We start from the raw sequence: 20,428 nt of genomic DNA on the forward strand, positions 1-20,428 counted from the left end.
CCCTCACAGCCCAGGGGAAAGAAAGCCCTACACAGAGGTCACTAGCTATTGCAAGGGAGTCTTCATCAAGCTAATGCTCCAGGAGAGCAGATAGTGAGGGCAGAGCAAAAAGTCCCCAAGATTGGACAGGGAAAAGAAAGTGCCCCTCCCCCTAGCCTGGTAACCCATTTCTGCAGCTGGGAGCTGTGCCACGGATTGTGGCAGGTTCAGAATATGCAGCTCTTGACCCCCACCCAGTGGCGGGAGGTGGAAGCAGCAATCAAATACTACCACAATGTGGAAGCACAAATCCAAGATGTTTAGCAGAATGAAAAACTATATTAAATCTCCAGAAGAGAAAGAAAATGACAATTACCCATAAATTAATCCTAAAGACACAGATATCTATAATCTAAGTGACAGAGAATTCAAAATAGCTACCATAAAAAAACTCAACAAGTTGCAAGAACATACAGATAGAAGTTCAATAAACTTCAGGAGCTGCTTCACAAAACCAACTGAAACTATAAAGAAGAGCCAATCAGAAATAGTGGAGATGAAAAACACAATGAGAGATAAACAAGAATATGGATTCCCTGAACAATAAAGCTGATATTATGGAGGAATGCATCCGCAATACTGAGGACAGAAATACAGAAATGCTTCAGACAGATGAGGAGGATGAACTAAGACTAAAAAGAAATGAAGAAATTCTCCAAGAAAGATCCAATTCAGTTAGGAAATGCAACATAAGGATTATAGGTAGTCAAGAGGAAGAAGAGAAGCAAAATGGAGAGAAAAGCTCCAGGAAAGTTGCCTCCAGGAAACACACCTCAGCTCTAAACACAAACAGAGGCACAGAGTGGAGGGATAGAAGACAATACTCCAAGCTAATGGCAAACAAAAGAAAGCAGGTGTTGCCATACTTATATCAGACAAAGTAGACTTCAAGATAAAACAGGTAAAAAGAGAAAAAGAGCAGTATATAATGATAAAAGGGACACTCCACCAAGGAGACATAACACTTATATAAATATCTATGCACCCCACACAGAAGCACCAAAGTACATAAAGTAACTATTAACAAACCTAAAAGGAGTTATTTACAATTATTAACAATGATACAATAATAGTACGGGACCTCAACACACCACTTACATCTATGGACAGATCATCCAGACAGAAAACCAATAAGGAAACAGCGGAATTAAATGAAAACTAGACCAGATGGACTTAATAGATATATACAGAACACTCCATCCAAAAACAGAGTACACATTCTTCTCAAGTATGCATGAAACATACTCAAGGATAGACGATATGCTGGGAAACAAGGTAAGCCTCAATAAATTTAACAAGATTGAAATAATAACAAGCATCTTTTCCGACCACAATGCTATGAAACTAGAAATTAACTACAAGAAAAAAGCTAAGAAAGAGACAAAGATGTGGAGACTAAACATGCTACTGAGGGGCAAGCCCGGTAGCGCAGCGGCTACATTTGCACATTCCACTTCTCGGCGGCCCAGGATTCACTGGTTCGGATCCTGGGTGTGGACATGGCACCGCTTGGCAAAAGCCATGCTGTGGTAGGCGTCCCACATATAAAGTAGAGGAACATGGGCATGGATGTTAGCTCAGGGCCAGTCTTCCTCAGCAAAAAGAGGAGGATTGGCAGCAGTTAGCTCAGGACTAATCTTCCTCAAAAAAACAAAAACATGCTACTGAACAACCAACAGATCATTGAAGAAATTAAAGGAGAAACCAAAAAATATCTGGAGACAAATGAAAATGAAAACATACCATACCAACTCATATGGGAAACAGCAAAAGTGGTCCTAAGAGGGAACTTCATCACAACGCAGGCCTACAAACAAGAAAATCCCAAATAAGCATTCTCAAACTACACCTAACAGAATGAGAAAAAGAAGAACAAAGTCAGCAGGAGGAGTGAAATAATAAAAATCAGCTTCAATGAAACTGAAACAAAAACGACAGTAAAAAGGATCAGTGAAACAAACAGCTGTTTCTTTGAGAAGATAAACAAAACTGACAAACCCTTACCCAGACTCATGAAGAAAGAGAAAAAGTTCAAATAAATAAAATCAGAAATGAAAGAGGAGAAATTACAATGGCTACCACAGAAAAACAAAAGATTCTAACAGAATACTATGAAAAGCTATATGTTAACAAACTGGACTATCTACAAGAAGTGGATAAATTCTTAGACACTTACAAACTCCCAAAGCTGAATGAAGAAGAAATAGATAACAAGTAAAGAAATCGAGACAGTAATTAAAAACCTCCCAAAAAATAAAAGTCCAGGACCAGACGGCCTCCCTGGAGAATTCTGCCAAACATTCAAAGAAGATTTAATACCTATGCTTCTCAAACTATTCCAAAAAAATTGGGGAAGATGGAACACTTTTCTAACACATTCTACGAGACCAATATCACCCTGATACCAAAGCCCGAGAAGGACAATGCAAAAAGGAAAACTATAGGCCAAAATCGCTGATGAACAGAGATACAAAACTCCTCAACAAAATATTGGCAACCCGAATACAGCAATATATCAAAAGGATCATACACTCCATGATCAAGTGGGATATATACCAGGGACACAGGGTTGGTTCAACATCCACAAATCAATCAATGCGATACACCACATTAACAAAACGAGGAATAAAAATCACACGATCATCTCAATAAATGCAGAGACAGCATTTAACAAAACGAGGAATAAAAATCACACGATCATCTCAATAAATGCAGAGACAGCATTTGACAGGATCCAACATCCATTTATGATAAAAATTCTTTTAAAAATTGGTATAGAAGGACAGTACCTCAACATAATAAAGGCCATAAATGACAAACCCACAGCCAACGTCATACTCAATGGGCAAAAAATGAATGCCATCCCTCTGAGAATAGAAAGAAGACAAGGGTGCCCATTCTCACCACTCTTATTCAACATTGTACTGGACGGTTTGGCCAGAGCAATTAGGCAAGAAAAAGGAATAAAAGGAATCCAAATAGGAAATGAGGAAGTGAGACTCTTGCTGTTTGCAGATAACATAATTTTATACATAGAAAACTAAAGAATCCATCAGACAACTAATAGAAATAATCAACAACTATAGTAAAGTTGCAGGGTACAAAATCAACATACAAAAACCAGTTGTGTTTCTATACACTAACAACAAAGTAGCAGAAAGAGAAATTAAGAATACAATCCCATTTACAATTGCAACAAAAAGAATAAAATACCTAGGAATAAACTCAACCAAAGAGGTGAAGGACCTGCACACTGAAAACTATAAAACATTGTGCAAAGAAATAGGAGACACAAAGAAACAGAAAGATATTCCATGCTCTTGGATTGGAAGAATTAACATAGTTGAAATATCCATACTTACTAAAGGAATCTACAGATTCAATGCAATCCCTACCAAAGTTCCAACAACATTTTTCACAGAAATAGAACAAAGAATTCCAAAATTTACATGAAACAACAAAAGACCCCGAATAGCCAAAAGAATCCTGAGAAAAAAGAACAAAGCTGGAGGTATCATACTCCTTGATTTCAAAATATACTACAAAGCTATAGTAACCAAAACAGCATGGTACTGGCACAAAAACAGACACACAGATCAATGGAACAGAATTGAGAGCCCAGAAGTAAACCCATACATCAATGGACAGCTAATTTTCAACAAGGGAGTCAAGAACATACAATTGAGAAAGGAAAGTCTCTTCAATAAATGGTGTTGGGAAAACTGGACAGCCACATGTAAAAGAATGAAAGTAGCCCATTATCTTACACCATACACAAAAAGTAACTCAAAACAGACTAAAGACTTAAACGTAAGACCACTAAACTTCTAAAAGAAAACATAGGCAGTATGCTCTTTGACACTAGTCTTAGCAGCATATTTTCAAGTATCATGTCTGACCAGGAAAGGGAAACAACAGAAAAAAATAAACAAATGGGACTATATCAAACTAAAAAGCTTCTGCATAGCAAGGGAAATCAAAAACAAAACAAAAAGAGAACCTAACAATTGGGAGAAGATATCTGCAAATCATATAACTGATTAGGGTTTAATATCCAAAATATATAAAGAACTCATATATCTCAACAACAAAAAAACTAACAACCCAATTAAAACATGGGCAAAAGATCTGAACAGACACTTCCCCAAAGAAGATATACAGATGGTCAACAGGCACGTGAAAAGATATTCAACATCATAATTACCATGGAAATGCAAATCAAAACTACAGTATCACCTCACACCTGTCAGAATGGCTCTAATTAACAAGACAGGACATAACAAGTGTTGGAGAGGATGTGGAGAAAAGGGAACTCTCTGCACTGCTGGTGGGAGTGTAAACTAGTGTAGCCACTATGGAAAACAGTATGGAGATTCTTCAAAAAATTAAGAATAGAACTACCATATGATCCAGCTATTCTACTGTTAGGTATTTTTCCAAAGAACATGAAAACACAAATGTGTAAAAATATATGCACCCTTATGTTCACTGCAGCATTATTCACAATATCCAAGACTTGGAAGCACCCTAGGTGTTCACCAGGGCACAAATGGATAAAGAAGATGTGGTATATATACACAATGGACTACTACTCAGCCATAAAAAAGGATGAAATCTGGCCCGTTTGTGACAACATGGGTGGATGTTGAGGGTATTATGCTAAGCAAAGTAAATTCGAGGGACAAAGTCAAATACCGTATGATCTCACTCATAAATAGAAGATAAAAAACAACAAACAAACAGATGATAGAGATTGAATTGGTGATCACCAGAGGGGAAGGGGGGAGGAAGGAAGGTGAAAGGGGTGATTGGGCACACGTGTATGCTGATGGATTGTAATTATTATTTGGGTGGTGAATATGATGTAATCAACACAGAAACTGAAATATATAATGACATACACCTGAAATTTACATAACATTATAAACCAATATTACCACAATAAAAAACAAATAAAATTTTAAAATAATATAAAATTACAAAAGGAAAAAGAGCGAGCAAGACTACCACATATGTCATATAATATGTTCCACTAATACTAAAAGTTGCATGCAATACCTAAAAATTACTATCAGATCAGTTTAAACCACCAGCTTTTACATAATGACTTCTGAGTAACACGTGCATTAGAGAAGAGAATCGCCATTCTTTTCACCAAAAGCTAGCTTTTTAACCAGAGTTAAGGTCAAGAGTTTCAGCAAAAATGGAATTCAACTGAAATTTATCCTAGCTATGCCACCTACAGCTTTCTGACTTTGGGCAAGTAGTTATCCTGCTTCCTCATTTGTCTAACTGAGATGGTATTTATATCATAGGATCACTGTATTGATTAACAAAATATCTATGAAGTACTCAGTACAATTCCTGGTTTATAATATGCAATAAATGGTAGAATACACAAAAAGAGAATATGAAAAAAACTGTATCAGTGACAGAAACTTGGGAAGAGTGGTATCTACCCAAGCTAAAAACTTCAAGGAATTCCTATCAGAAATGGGTAGAACAGAATAGAGGAATATAAGGACTCATGACCACTACCCTTCCCAAAAAAGGGAAGATTATCATAGGAAATACAGAGGAGGTCCTAACAAAACACCCCTAACTCTCCCTAATTTTGATAAACAAGCACATACCCAGAGCAAGTTTTGGGAAAAACTGCAAACAATTCATTTAGAACCCCGTCCACTCTGCCAATCAACAGCATTCAAGGAAGATGAGCTAGAAGACCCAACCAAAAGCACAGGCATAGCAAGTATATGAATTGGCAGCCAGGCCAAACATTATATATATACCTGAAATTTTATATAATCCCTCAAAATGTTTACAAACCCCAAAAACTTTTTATGGATCCCCCAATACAGAGGCATCATCAAAAAGGGGGAAGAAATCATGTATGGATTAAGTCACCCCCTGGTACTGTTCATGTCTCTGGCACCACCATAATACCAGCATTTCTTGTAAACCAACATTCAACACACAAAATCCAATAGGAAAAAAAGGGAGAGAATGTCAATTCCTAATTCATAGAAGAGGAAAACACACTGCCTTTCAAGTATACGCATGTTCCAAATCACTAGTAATCAAACAATGCACATTAAGACAATAAAATAACTTTATCCTCACTAAATTATTAGAAAATTGGAATTCCAAGTATATTAGGGAGGATATAGAGAAACAAGAATGTCCATGCAGAGATATTCTAGCAAGCAACCTACACTAAGTATTCATATACTTATGACCCAGTAATCTTACTTTTGAGATTATATGTAAATAGGTACAGCTAAATACATCTACATATTCCTGAGTATACATGTGTGTAGTAAGTCTGTATACATATATGTAAATGCATATATACATGTGTATGTATTTATGTATATATATGTGGCTGTGTATGCGTGGGTGCGCGTGTGTGTGTAGCCAAGAAAAACATCCACATCTATAAAGAGAGATCATGTATGAGGATACTTGCAACAAGCCAGATACCCATTGTGACAGCAGGGAATTAGAGGCAGGCTTAATGCTCATAATTACAAGGACAGAGAAGTAAAATGTACTTGGATATATACTATAAAACACCATGCATGGGGGCCCGCCCCAGGGCCGAGTGGTTAAGGATCCTGGGCACGGACATGGCACTGCTCCTCAGGCCATGCTGAGGTGGCGTCCCACATGCCACAACTAGAAGGACCCACAATTAAAATACACAACTATGTACTGAGGGGATTTGGGGAGGGAAAAAAAAAAAAGCAGAGGAAAAAAACATCATGCAACAGTCAGAAGGAATGAACCAAAGGTACCTGGAGCAACATGGCTAGATGTTTTATCAAGTGAAAACAGACATGAAAATGAGACGTATGCCACAATGCAATTCATATAAACTTAAAACATGGAAAAATATGTATTTCACAAGGATACATATATTCAAAGACATATATAATCACAATAGAAAACCAAGAGAAGAAGTCAGGGCAATAAGAAATGAAGTAGGGGAAGGAATACAATCCCTTATTCAATAAGAATGTCATCAACAGGGGCTGGCCCGGTGGCGCAGCGGTTAAGTGTGCATGTTCCACTTTAGAGGCCTGCGTTTGCTGGTTCGGATCCCGGGTGGGGACATGGCACTGCTTGGCATGCTGTGCTGTGGCAGGCACACCACGTATAAAGTAGGGGAAGATGGGCACAGAAGTTAGCTCAGGGCCAGTCTTCCTCAGCAACAAGAGGAGGATTGGCAGCAGTTAGCTCATGGCTAATCTTCCTCAAAAAAAAAAAAGAATATCAATAATAAGATGTACCATTATATACTACTAAAAAACAAACAACTCTGTTCATTAAATTACGATAGTACTTTCTTATCAGTTCGGAATTTTACTTTATGCTTCTCTAAAAAGTTCTTTTAGACAAGTTTTATATCACTCTTGTGAAAAAAATACACACACACATAAATAAGAGTTTTCCAACAAATTTTCATTCTTCACCATCTAACTTTTCTGAATCTGTTTTTTACTTCATCACTAACATCCAGATTTTTCCACACAATACTATCCATTACTTTGGTGAGGCAGCATTTATTAAGAGAATCAATAATAGAACTAAAAGCTATTGGTACTAGATTCTTAGGCCAGGCTGACATTTAGCCAGTTAACCTTCATCTGAGTCTAACTTTAGGAATGTTGCTAAACATGTCCAATTCACCACATCCGAGAATCTCCTCCACTCCTACCTCCCACATACATACATTAAGTTCATAGGAAATAAAAGAGTAATTCACAACTATCTCAGAAACTTTCTTTCAATCTGCTGAAACCTATATCAAGTTTTGAGGTGGGCATTTTCTAGGCTCATACATCTGCACGAAATGACAGCTACATCCAACTGCCATCTAGCCTTAACCACTCGGCCACAGGGCCGGCCCCCATGCATGGTGTTTTATAGTATATATCCAAGTACATTTTACTTCTCTGTCCTTGTAATTATGAGCATTAAGCCTGCCTCTAATTCCCTGCTATCACAATGGGTATCTGGCTTGTTGCAAGTATCCTCATACATGATCCCTCTTGATAGATGTGGATGTTTTTCTTGGCTACACACACACACACACACATGCATACACAGCCACATATATATACATAAATACATAAACATGTATATATGCATTTACATATATTAAAATTCCATCATCTATAACATATAACCCAACTTTCAGATATGTCAAAGCACAAAAGAAAAAAGTTCAATTTAGGACCAAAGAAATATGACAAAGTAAAACAAAGTAAGAAACGAGCCTTGGATAGGCCAAGGGATGATGCAAAACATGATTAGCTCACTCTGCACTCAAGGTAAAAATCTAACTGCAATCAGACTTACCCTCTTACCATATACACTTAGAAAACTGGGAGGAAAAATACATGAAACAATTGCTTTCAGACACTGGACACTAGGCAGCACAGTACTGAGATCTTTCAGAGGAGTGAAACAAACGAAGTGAACACTGGACAGACCCAGATTTCTGCCTTCACAGAAAAGTTCACAGGCCCGAAGAGGAAGAATACAAACACAGCACCACAATCTCACTAATTCAGGAAGGCTAAAACGAAAAGAATTCAAAGGTTCGAACACCAGAGAAGAAAGAGCTACAAGGAGAAAGAATTCTAGAAAGCTACACAGTGTTCTCCTCAAGCCTGTTGCTGAATACTAGTCACACACATTCAGGGTAAAACTCCACAAGATCAGTTTAAAAAAAAATGTCAAGGGGGATATAAAATGCAGGGCATTCAATATAGAGACCCCCCAAAAGAGTCATTAGTAGTGAAACTAAACTAGTTCTAGAAAAATGGCTCCTCATAATCCACCCTCGAAAAAAAATTAACTTAAATTTTTTTTTAAAAAATCCTCAAAAGGATAAAACTAATCTGTAAGAAACTTAACTTTCTGCCAGAACAAAGTCCAACACATTATAAAGAAAAAAACAAAATCCAGAACTCAATAATGGAAAGTTTACAATGTCTATTATCCAATAAAAAAATTACTAGACAAGTAAAACAGCAGAAAAATGTAACCCATGTATAGAATAAAAACCAGTTAATAGAAACAAAGACATAAATAATGGAATTAGAAGAAAAGGACTTCAAAACATATATTACAAATAAGCTCAGTGATTTAAAGGAAAACGAACATACTGAGGAGGAAAATGGAAGATCTACAAAGAACCAACTGGAACTCTACAGAAAGTAAAATGTAATTGTTAGAAATTTAAAAAAAACAACATTAGAGACAAAGCATTATTTTCATGGGTTCATCAATACATGAAACACAAATTAAGAAGCAGTGAATCTGGGGCCAGCCCAGTGGGGCAGCAGTTAAGTTCGCATGTTCCGCTTCGGCGGCCCGGGATTCGCCAGTTCAGATCCCGGCTGCAGACATGGCACCAACTGTCAAACCATGCTGTGGCAGGCATCCCACATATAAAGTAGAGGAAGATGGGCATGGATGTTAGCTCAGGGCCAGTCTTCCCCAGCAAAAAAAAGGGGAGGATTGGTAGCAGATGTTAGCTCAAGGCTAATCGCCCCCCGCCCCAAAAAAAAACCAGCAAATCTGAAGATAGGTCAACCGACACTATCCAAAGTAAAACACAAAGAGAAAAAGAAAAAACAAAATACAGCATCCAAGAACTGTGAGACAATATCAAATGGTCTAACATATGTGTAATCAAAGTCATAGAGAAGACAGAGAGAACAAATCAGAAGAAGTATGTGAAGAGACAGTGGCTGACATTTTATTTTTTTTGGAGAAACATTAGCCCTGAGCTAATTGCTGCCAATCCTCCTCTTTTTGCTGAGGAAGACTGGCCCTTAGCTAACATCCGTGTCCATCTTCCTCTACTTTATATGTGGGACGCCTACCACAGCATGGCTTTTTGCCAAGCGGTGCCATGTCCGCACCCGGGATCTAAACCAGCAAACCCCGGGCTGCCGAGAATCGGAACATACGCACTTAACCACTACGTCACTGGGCCAGCCCCAACATTTTTTTTAAAGACATAATACCACAGATCCAAGAAGCTCAGAAAACCCCACACAGAGGAAAAGTAATTTTTAAATCCTGACACATACATTGCATTTAAACTGCAAAGATAAAGAGAAAACCAAAGATAAGGAGATAATCTTGAAGGCAGTTGTAGACAAAAAGACATCACATAAAGAGGAACAAAGATAAGAATTATAACAGACTTTTCATCAGAAACGATGACAGCCAAAAAGACAATGGAGTGACTTCTTTAAAATACTGAAAGGAAAAACTTTCAACTCAGAAATTTATAACCCCAGAAAATACCTTTCAAAAATGAAGGCAAAATAATTCCATTTTTAAACAAACATAAACAGAGAAAATTCATTGCACACAGACCTTCACTACAAGATATATTAATATAAGTTCTGCTTACAGAAGGAATATGAAACCAGACAGAAAATCTACATAAAGAAATAAAGAGCTCTAAAAATGGTAACAATGAACATAAATATAAAATATATATTTTCCATGCTTAATCATTCTAAAACATTAGCAACAGAAAAAGTTCACGTTCGAATAAGGAGCATAATACCGTCCCTAGAAACACTGAAAACAGGACAGGAAAACAGCAATTAATAGAAATTATAATCTAATATTTTAAAGTGGACTGAAAAGAATAAAGAAAATGATAAAAGCATTTGGAAAAAAAGAAAATTCTTCACCAGAAAACCTCAGAAACCAGGTGTTAGGAAGAAAGAATTATCTGAAAAGAGAAGTGAAAGAACTCAGGAAAGTATTCTAAATAGAAGAAAAAGAAAGAACACAAGAGCAAATAAACATAATGGATACTGATTTAAGAGAAAATACGATGGCCAATTTAGGCAACTGATTTTGCAACCCCAACCAAAGAACTTCAAATACACCACAAAACTGACCACACGGGTACTATTCAAAACATTATCAGTAGTGATTATTTTGAACTTTTGCCTCTTGTCATTGTTTTATTAAAATAATGTTCTTCATAGGGCCAGCCCTGTGGCTGAGTGGTTAAATTTGCGCCCTACGCTTCGGCAGCCCAGGGTTTCGCCGGTTCAAATCCTGGGCAGAGACATGGCACTGCTTATGAGGCCAAACTGAGGCGGTGTCCCACATGCCACAACTGAAAGGACCTACAACTAAACACAACTATGTACCAGGGAGCTTTGGGAGAAAAAGGAAAAAAAAAAAAAACTTAAAAAAAATAAACAAAATGAAATAATGTTGTTCAATTAAATCTTTTAAGAAGACATTTCAATACTAATCATCAAAACTAAGGGCAGATATTATACTTCACAACCTTAAGCTTGCCGAAGAGTTAACTATGTCATTTAAGTGCATTTAAAAGCCAACATTGCAGAACAGATACAGAAAATTATTTTTAAAATTCTACTATTTTGTATTTATAAGGCACATCATCTCAGTTAAGCAAAGGTCATATCATAATCAGTTTGACTCTCAGTTTACATTTTTAATCAGGGCCCTATTTGTAATCTCCCTCAATTTTATATGCATCACCTGCTTCAAAAGCAGCATCCAAACTTATTAAATGATACAAAGTATAATCTCAGAACTTTCTAACAAAAACAATAAACACATTGTTCAATCAATGTATACTTTGGTACTGACACTAACTCCATTAAGCTTTCACAAAATGCGGCAACTGTCTCATAGCAGTAGTGGTTCTAACCAACCAAGTACACAATCTTTCAAAGGTTAAGTACTAAAAAACATAATATTACCAAGATAATCAGAGCCAGGAACAATCTAGAATCACCTAGGAAAACAAGGAGGGCTTACATCTTACCTAAACAAAACCAAAGAACCACTTTCTTTTTTGGTGCCAAATGCCAAACCCTAGCAACTATCACCTGATTCTTTTCAGTGATTTCATAATTTACAGTTTCTTTATACATGTATTATATAGTCTAAGCCTCACAATCCTACGATGGAATATTACTATATTTCAATTTATAAGTGAAGAAATAGACTCCAAGTCAATCATTCATTTGCCCAAAGTTAAATCTCAGGGCTTTTAATTCCAAGTTCAGTGTCCTTCCCCCATGCTATGATCTCAGAAGATAAAGGAAACAAATAATACGCATCATTGTGACTGTGAAAATTAAAATCACTATCAATGTATAGAAGACCTTGGAAAAAATTATTTTGAATATGCTGAAATTTATATACATCCTTCAAGAATTAAAGACACTCAACGAAAGACAGTAGTCACAGGAATGTTTCTTCCTTCCTCTCAAAATGTCCAAAACTTGAAATTTCTTTAGCTTCCTCCTTCCTCTTACACCAGTGGTAATACAACCATCCTCAAGCCATCCTCCATTCTCAACTGGCCCCAACTGGATTCAGGACTGGAAGACAAGGAAATGAATAAAAAAGGAAAAAATAAACCTCAAATCCTTTTTTATACCTACACCTATAACTATAGATCCCCAGAACACTTTTTCACAGGCAGCAGTCAGGTTCCAGCCTCTGTCCCATCATTTGACTCCTTCCTAGTTTCATTTGGTATGATAAAAAGCCCTGAAAAACTTAAACCTCTCTTTTTCCAAAGGTAGAGATTAAATTTATTTGTATTTTGTAAAGAGATTCCTCCCTAACCTATCTCCATTAGCACCCATGTTTAACACTGTCTTACGTCACAGGTTCTCTGAGTAAGGACAGGAAAGATGAAGAAAAGGAACAGAAGGCAAACTTTTTAGACTCTATAATTTAATAATGAAATCTTTAAAATGGGGGAGAATTCAAAATAGCTATATGCTAGCTTCAGGGCAGAGCTTTAAGAAAGATGAGACAACAATGGGCTAGTAAAGAAAAGACATCATGATTAATAGAACAACTAATACACATGAAAAGATAAGCAGGGGAGTCAATCTCTGATATGCACAAACAAAAAACAGATTGGATCAGGGAACCAAATATAGCCAACAAGTGTCAATACTGGTTCCTCTAAGCATGAAAATCACCCCAATACACTCTCAGTCTCTTCCTGGACCTTATTCCATTCACACACTTCCAAGGCTCTTACTCAAACAGAGCATCAGTTCTAACCACCAGCAAAGGCTTCAAGTTGGAGAAGAATTTTAATTAGGCTTGTGTAGTTCTAAGACAGATGGAGCACTTAGAATTATCTCATAGCAAACACCAGGACCAGGCCTCATAGGACCTAGGGTGTTGGATTCAAGGTGAATCCAGAGAACTCAGCCCAGGAATACAGAACACAGATCTTCACAAGAGATCTACGATTAATGTGACTGACAGCTTCTTTTTCCACTTTTCAAGGATATCAGCTTGCACTATATAGCCCTTGCAGCACCACCACTACATCAGGAACTTTAATTAAAACAGGCCAATTCTAGGGGCCAGCCCCATGGCCAAGTGGTTAAGTTCATGTACTCTGCTTTGACGGCCCAGGGTTTCGTCAGTTCAGATCCTGGGCGCGGACCTAGCACAGCTCATCAAGCCATGCTGAGGCAGCGCCCCACACAGCAGAAGCAGAAGGACCCACAACTAGAATATACAACTAAGTACTGGGGGACTTTGGAGAGAAGAAGAAGGAAAAAAAAGACTGGCAACAGATGTTAGCTCAGGGCCAACCTTTAAAAACATAAAATAAAACAGGCCAATGTAGGTGTTTCTTTTTTTATTTCAAATTCCTAACAGACAATATGATTGGCCCAAAATATCTTTTCAAGTCAATTCCAACAAGATGTAATTGCTATATTTTAGTCACATTTCAGAAAAGCACCCATCACAGGCCAATCATTTGTGGATGACATCAAATTCACACAGAAGAAAGACATAGTTGCCTACGCAGGAAGGGTTACAGAAACAGAAATTTCTAATATAAGGAAGCATGGACAGGGGAGGTACCATATCCAACATGTTCCATTAGACAGTATCCCCATCCCATTATCCAGGGGTGAAAGAAATCCCCAAACTACATGCAAAATGTGTCTCTTGTATCCTTATTTGGATTTTTTACAGTAACTTTTTAAAAAATTGTTTTAGTAAAGTCTCATTTTATAAATACAGTACTGAATTTAAAATATAGACCAATTAAATTAGTCTCCTATTCTTGAACTGAAAACCCAAACACTATACATAACATATACCTCTACAGAAAATGTATTCAACCAAACAGTGAAAATCTAGACCACAAGTTTTCTCTCTACTTTACTTTGACTACCAAGAAATATACTGTTGACTGACCCAAGTTAATTATTGAAGACCAAAGCACAACCTTTAAAAAGTAATAAAAGAATGACCAATAATAAGCCCATAAAAAGATGCTCAACATCACTAGACAATAGGGGAGTACAAATCAAAACCACAATGAGATACCACTTGACACCCACTACATTGGGTACAATCAAAAAAAAGAAAAATGATACATATTGGTGAGGATCTGGAGAAACTGAAATCCCTGCAGTTCTGGTGGGAATATAAAATGATGCAGCCTCTGTGGAAAACAGCTTGGCAGTTCCTCAGAACATTTTACACAGAATTACCATATGACTTTAGCAGTTACACTCCTAGGTAAACAGCACAGAGCCTGGAAAACATCAGGTTCCAAGAAAACTTTTATACTAATGATCACAAGAACATTACTCATAATAAATAAAAAGTGGAAGCAACCCAAATGTCCATCAAGTGATAAATGGATAAAAGAAATGTGGTCTATCACTATAATGGAATATTATTCAGCCATAAAAAATGATACACACTCTAAGATGGATGAACCTTAGAAGCACTATGCTAAGTAAAAGAAGCTAGACACAAAAGATCTCATACTGTATGATTCCACTTACATGATATGTTCAGAACAGGCAAATCAATAGAGACAGAAAGCAAATTAGTGGTTGCCAAGGGAAGCAGAGGAGAGTGACTGCTTAACAGATATAGGGTTTCCTTTTGGTGTGATGAGAATGCTCTGGAACTAGACAGCTGTGATGATTGCAAAACACTGCGAATGTACTAAAGACCACTGAATTGTACACCTTAAGTGGTTAAAATGGTGAATTTTATGGTATGAATTTTATCTCAATTTTCTTTAAAAAAAGGAATAAAGAACTTACACTTCAGGCCATGAGGGAGCAACAGAATGAATCCTACAGAATGGAAGCATACTGCTGCAAAATTTTTACACTGTATATGAAATGATGTAACACTATTTGAAGGTAGAAGGTGAAAAGTTAAAAACGAATACTGTAAATTCTAGAGCAAGCACCTCCCCCAAACACACACACACACCACGCACACCCCACACACAACTATGACTACTAAGTCAATTGTGGAAATAAAATGGAAATCCTAAAAGTATCCAACTAATCCAAAAGAAGGCAAGAAAAGAAGGAGAAAAGGAATTAAGGGGACAAATAGAAAATAAAGAGCAAGTAAAATATACACATAAAACCAAGCACATCATAATTATGTTAAAAGGTAAACAATCTAACCCAATTAAAAGGCAAGCTGTCACATTAAATAAAAAAGGAAGACTCAACCATATACTATCCACAAGAAATCTACTTTAAATATTAAATCAGATATCGAAGTAGTGAAGGACAAAAAAAAAGCCATGGAAACACTGATGAAAAGAAAGCTGGGGAGCTATATTAACATCAGACTAAATGGGTTTCAGAACAAGTATTACCAGGAATGAAGAAGGATGTCTCAGGGCCAGCCCCATGGCCTAGTGGTTAAGCTCAGCACGCTTCACTTCAGCAGCCCGGGTTCAGTTCCTGGGCGCAAACCTACACCACTCATCTGCAGCCATGCTGTGGCAGCGACCCACACACAAAATAGAGGAAGACTGGAACAGATGTTAGCTCAGGGAGAATGTTCCTCAGCACAGGGAAACAAAAAAAAAAAAAAGAGAGTCGTTTCAAAATGATAAAGGGATCAATTCACCAACTATAAATGTGTGTGCCCTACTAAAATAGCTTCAAAATACATGAAGCAAAGGCTGACAGAATTAAACGGAGACAAAGCCAAACCCACAATTATAGTTGGAATGGTTAAAGATTTAACACTTCTCCTTCAGTAATGGATAGGACAAGTATATAGAAAATCAACAGGGGTACTAGAGAACTTAAACAAAACATCGACCAACTTGACTATTTGAGATTTATAGAACAGATCAGCCTACACAGAGCACAATACTCATTTTTTTCAAGTGCATATGGAACATTAACCATGATAAAGCTTACAGTGGACCATGAAACAAGTTATCAATAAATTTAACTAAATTCATACAAATCATATTCTCTGAACAAAGGTGAATTACATTAGAAATCAATAACAGAATGATATCCAGAAAATTCTCATTTAAAAATTAAACAATATATTTCTAAATAACCCATGGTTCGAATAAGAAATCACAATGGAAGTGACAAAGTACTTTGAACTGAATGAAAATTAAAAGATACAACTAATGCAAGGATGAGAAAGGGAAATTGATAGGATTAAATGTTTTTCTTAGATAGAAGGCAAAAAATCAATAATCTAAGCTTCAATATTCAGAAACCAAAAAAAGAGGAAACAAAGCAGAAGGAAAGAAATAATAAAAAATGAAACCAGGGGCCAGCCCGGTGGCACAGTGGTTAAGTGTGCATGTTCTGCTTCTCACCGGCCCGGGGTGTGCCAGTTCAGATCCCGGGCGCAGACATGGCACTGCTTGGCACACCGTGCTGTGGTTGGTGTCCCACATATAAATTAGAAGAAGATGGGCACGGATGTTAGGTCAGGGCCAGGCATCCTGAGCAAAAAAAAAAAAAAAAGAGGAAGACTGGCGGTAGTTAGCTCAGGGCTAATCTTCCTCGAAAAATAAAATAAAAATAAAAAAATAAAAAAAATAAAACCAAAAATCAGTGAAACAGAAAATGGACAATCTATATAGAAAATCAGCAATACCAAAGCCAGTTACTTTAAAAGATTAACAAATCTGGTAATCCTCTAGCTAAACTGTTCAAGGGGAAAAAAAGGACAAAAAACAAATTACCAGTATCAGGAATGAAAGAAGGGACATCCCTTCAAATACCATAAACATTAAAAGCATAAGGAAATATTATAAACTTTATACCAATAAGTTCAATAACTTCGGTTAAATGGATAAATCCCTTAGCACACAAATTCTCAAAGTTCATGCAAGAAATAAAGAACCTACATAACCCTTTATCTATTAAAGAGATACTGACGTAGTAAATAAAAACCTTCCCACAAAAACTGTGGCTTCACTGGTAAATTCAACCCAAGACTTAAGAAACATACCAATTCTGTACAAACTCTTTCAGAAAACATAAGAGAAGAGAAGGGAGAACAGAGGATTTCTCATCTCCTTTCAGAAGTCCAGCATTACTCTGTGATTGGCTGAATTGTGTTCCCCCAAAATTCAAACGTTGAAATCCCAAGCCCCAGTACCTCAGAATGTGACTGTATTTCAAGATTGGGCCTTAAAGAGGTAATTAAGGTAAAATGAGGTCATATGGGTAGGCCCTAATCCAATATGACTGGTGTCCTTAGAAGAGGACAGCAGGACACAGACAACACACAGACCCAGGGGTGCTCATGTCAAGATACATCAAGAAGGTGGCCATCTATAAGCCAAGGAGAGAGGCCTCAGAGGATTCCAAACCTGCTGACACCTTGATCTTGGACTCCTAGCCTCCAAAACTGTGAGAAAATAAATCTGTTGTTTAAGGTACCCAGTCTGTTATTATGTTATGGCAGCCCTAGCAAACTCATATACCCTGATACCAAAACCAAATATATATATATATATATAATATATTTATATATTATATATGTTATATATACACCTATAATATATAGATATATATATATAAAACAAGACAACCATAGCCCAGTATCACTCATAAACAAAAATGCAAAAAATCACTTTAAAAAAAATTAGCAAATAGGGCATACAAATTGTAAGGAAAGATGTAAAACTGTCTTGATTTGCAGATGATATGATTATCTTCCCAGAAAGTCCCAGTGAGGGGCCAGCCCAGCAGCGCGGCAGTTAAGTTTGCACTCTCTGCTTCGGCGGCCTGAGGTTCGCTGGTTCGGATCCCAGGTGAGGACCTATGCACCGCTTGTCAAGCCATGCTGTGGCAGCCATCCTACATATAAAGTAGAAGAAGATGGGCACAGATGTTAGCTCAGGGCCAATCTTCCTCAGCAAAAAGAGGAAGACTGGCGGCAGATGTTAGCTCAGGGCTAATCTTCCTCAAAAAAAAAAAAAAGAAAGAAAGAAAGTCCCATTGGTTCTACCAAAAAACTAGTAGAACTAAAAAGTGAATTTAACTATTCACAGAATACAAAGTTAATATACAAAAATAAATTTTATTTCTATATATTAGCAACAAGTAAAAACTGAAATTAAAATAACTTTAATAACAGCATCAAAAACATAAAATACTTAAAGATAAGTTTAACAAAATTTGTGCAAGATCCAAACACTGAAAACTATAAAACATTGCTAAGAGAAATTAAAGACCTGGGGCTGGTCCCGTGGCCGAGTGGTTAAGTTCGCGTGCTCCACTGCAGGCAGCCCAGAGTTTCGTTGGTTCGAACCCTGGGCACAGACATGGCACTGCTCATCAAACCACGCTGAGGCAGCGTCCCACATGCCACAACTAGAAGGACCCACAACGAAGAATATACAACTATGTACTGGGGGGCTTTGGGGAGAAAAAGGAAAAAAATAAAATCTTAAAAAAAATAAAGTAAATAAATAAATGACTGAATTGTATGGATGTAAATTATATCTCAGCAAAGCTATTTAAAAAAAAAAAATTTAAGACCTAAATAATTGGACAAATATACCATGTTCATGATTCAAAGATTCAATATTGTTAAGATGTCAAATCTTCCCAAGTTGAGTCATAGATTCAAAGTAAGCCAAATGAAAATCCTAGCATGCTTTTTTGAAGCAATTGGTAAGCTAAGTCTAAAATCTATGTGGAAATACAAAGGATCTAAATAATCAAAATGACTTTGAAATAGAGGAACAAAATTACACTATCTGATTTCAAGACTTACTATAATGATACAGTAATCAAGACAGTGTGGTATTGGCATAAGGATAAACATATAGATCAATGGAACAGAATAAAGACTACAGAAATAAACTCATATAAATGGCTAATTTTTGAGAAAAGTTCAAGAAAATTCAATCAACAAAGATGGTCTTTCAACAAATGGGTGCTACAATAACTGGGTATCCATAGTGGAAGGGAAAATCTTCAACCCTTACCACACACAGCACATAAAAACCAACATGAAATGATCATATACCTAACCACAAGACAACTATAAAGCTTCTAGAAGAAAATATACAAGAAAATCTTTTGTGACTTCATGTTAGACAACAATTTCTTATATAGAATATAAAAGCTATAAACCATAAAAGAAACAATCAATAAACTCAACTTAAACTTTAAAATTTTGCACTTCAAAAGATACTGTTAAGAAAATAAGGTGCCGGCCTGGTGGCACAGTGGTTAAGTGCACACGTTCTGCTTCTCGGCGGCCCGGGGTTCACTGGTTTGGATCCCAGGTGCGGACACAGCACCGCTTGGCACACCATGCTGTGGTAGGCGTCCCACATATAAAGTAGAGGAAGATGGGCATGGATGTTAGCTCAGGGCCAGTCTTCCTCAGCAAGAAGAGGAGGATTGGCAGCAGATGTTAGTTCAGGGCTAATCTTCCTCAGAAAACAAAAGAAAAAAAAAGATAAGCAACAGACTTGGAGAAAATATCACAATACATAGGAATGACCAAAGACTTATACCTAGAATATATAAAGAACCCTTCCCACTCAAGACAAAAAAGAGAAAAATGGGCAGAAAGATAGAACAGACACCTTATAAAAGATACACAAATGGAAAATAAGCACATGAAAATACACCCAACAACTAGGGATTGCCGGAGATCTCGGAGAGGACCGGGGCGGGGGAACTTTCAAAGGCGGGTCCGGCGATCCGGTGGAGAAGCGCCGGAGCTCCGCCCGGGCAGCAGACAAAACTCTCTGTCTGCCGGTAGCAGAGGGGCCACGCTGAGCATTCAGAGCTCCCGGCAGAGGCCCGGACAGAAGCCCAGAGGGCGGGGCGACCCCCAGCTGCCGTTGCCCGCCCCGTGGGACTAGGGATTGCCGGAGATCTCGGAGAGGACCGGGGCGGGGGAATTTTCAAAGGCCGGATCGGCGACCCGGAGGGGAAGTGCCGGAGCTCCCCCAGGCAGCAGACAAAACTCCCTGTCTGCCGGTAGCAGAGGGGCCACGCTGAGCACTCAGGGCTCCCGGCACAAGCCCGGACAGAAGCCCAGA

General features: G+C 37.5%; 1 protein-coding gene across 10 annotated transcripts in view; it reads right to left on the reverse strand.

The window, feature by feature from the left end:
- COP1 (COP1 E3 ubiquitin ligase) overlaps positions 1–20,428 on the reverse strand; it is a 246,122-nt gene that overhangs the window by 212,824 nt on the left and 12,870 nt on the right. For 3 of the 10 annotated variants that reach the window (XM_070267738.1, XM_070267737.1, XM_070267739.1), the window contains exon 2: positions 1,783–1,846. The exons of 4 other annotated variants lie outside the window; for them this stretch is intronic. Coding sequence is in view for 1 of the 6 variants with exons in the window: in XM_070267733.1 (XP_070123834.1) it covers positions 1,788–1,834 (47 nt within the window). In the remaining 5 variants the exon portion in view is untranslated. Of the gene's footprint in view, positions 1–1,782; positions 1,847–12,297; positions 12,444–20,428 lie in introns of those variants that run through there. 3 more of the 10 variants (XM_070267736.1, XM_070267734.1, XM_070267733.1) reach the window with 2 other exon arrangements.

The sequence above is a fragment of the Equus caballus genome, chromosome 5 (genome assembly GCF_041296265.1).
Source record: "Equus caballus isolate H_3958 breed thoroughbred chromosome 5, TB-T2T, whole genome shotgun sequence".
Classification (NCBI taxonomy): domain Eukaryota; kingdom Metazoa; phylum Chordata; class Mammalia; order Perissodactyla; family Equidae; genus Equus; species Equus caballus.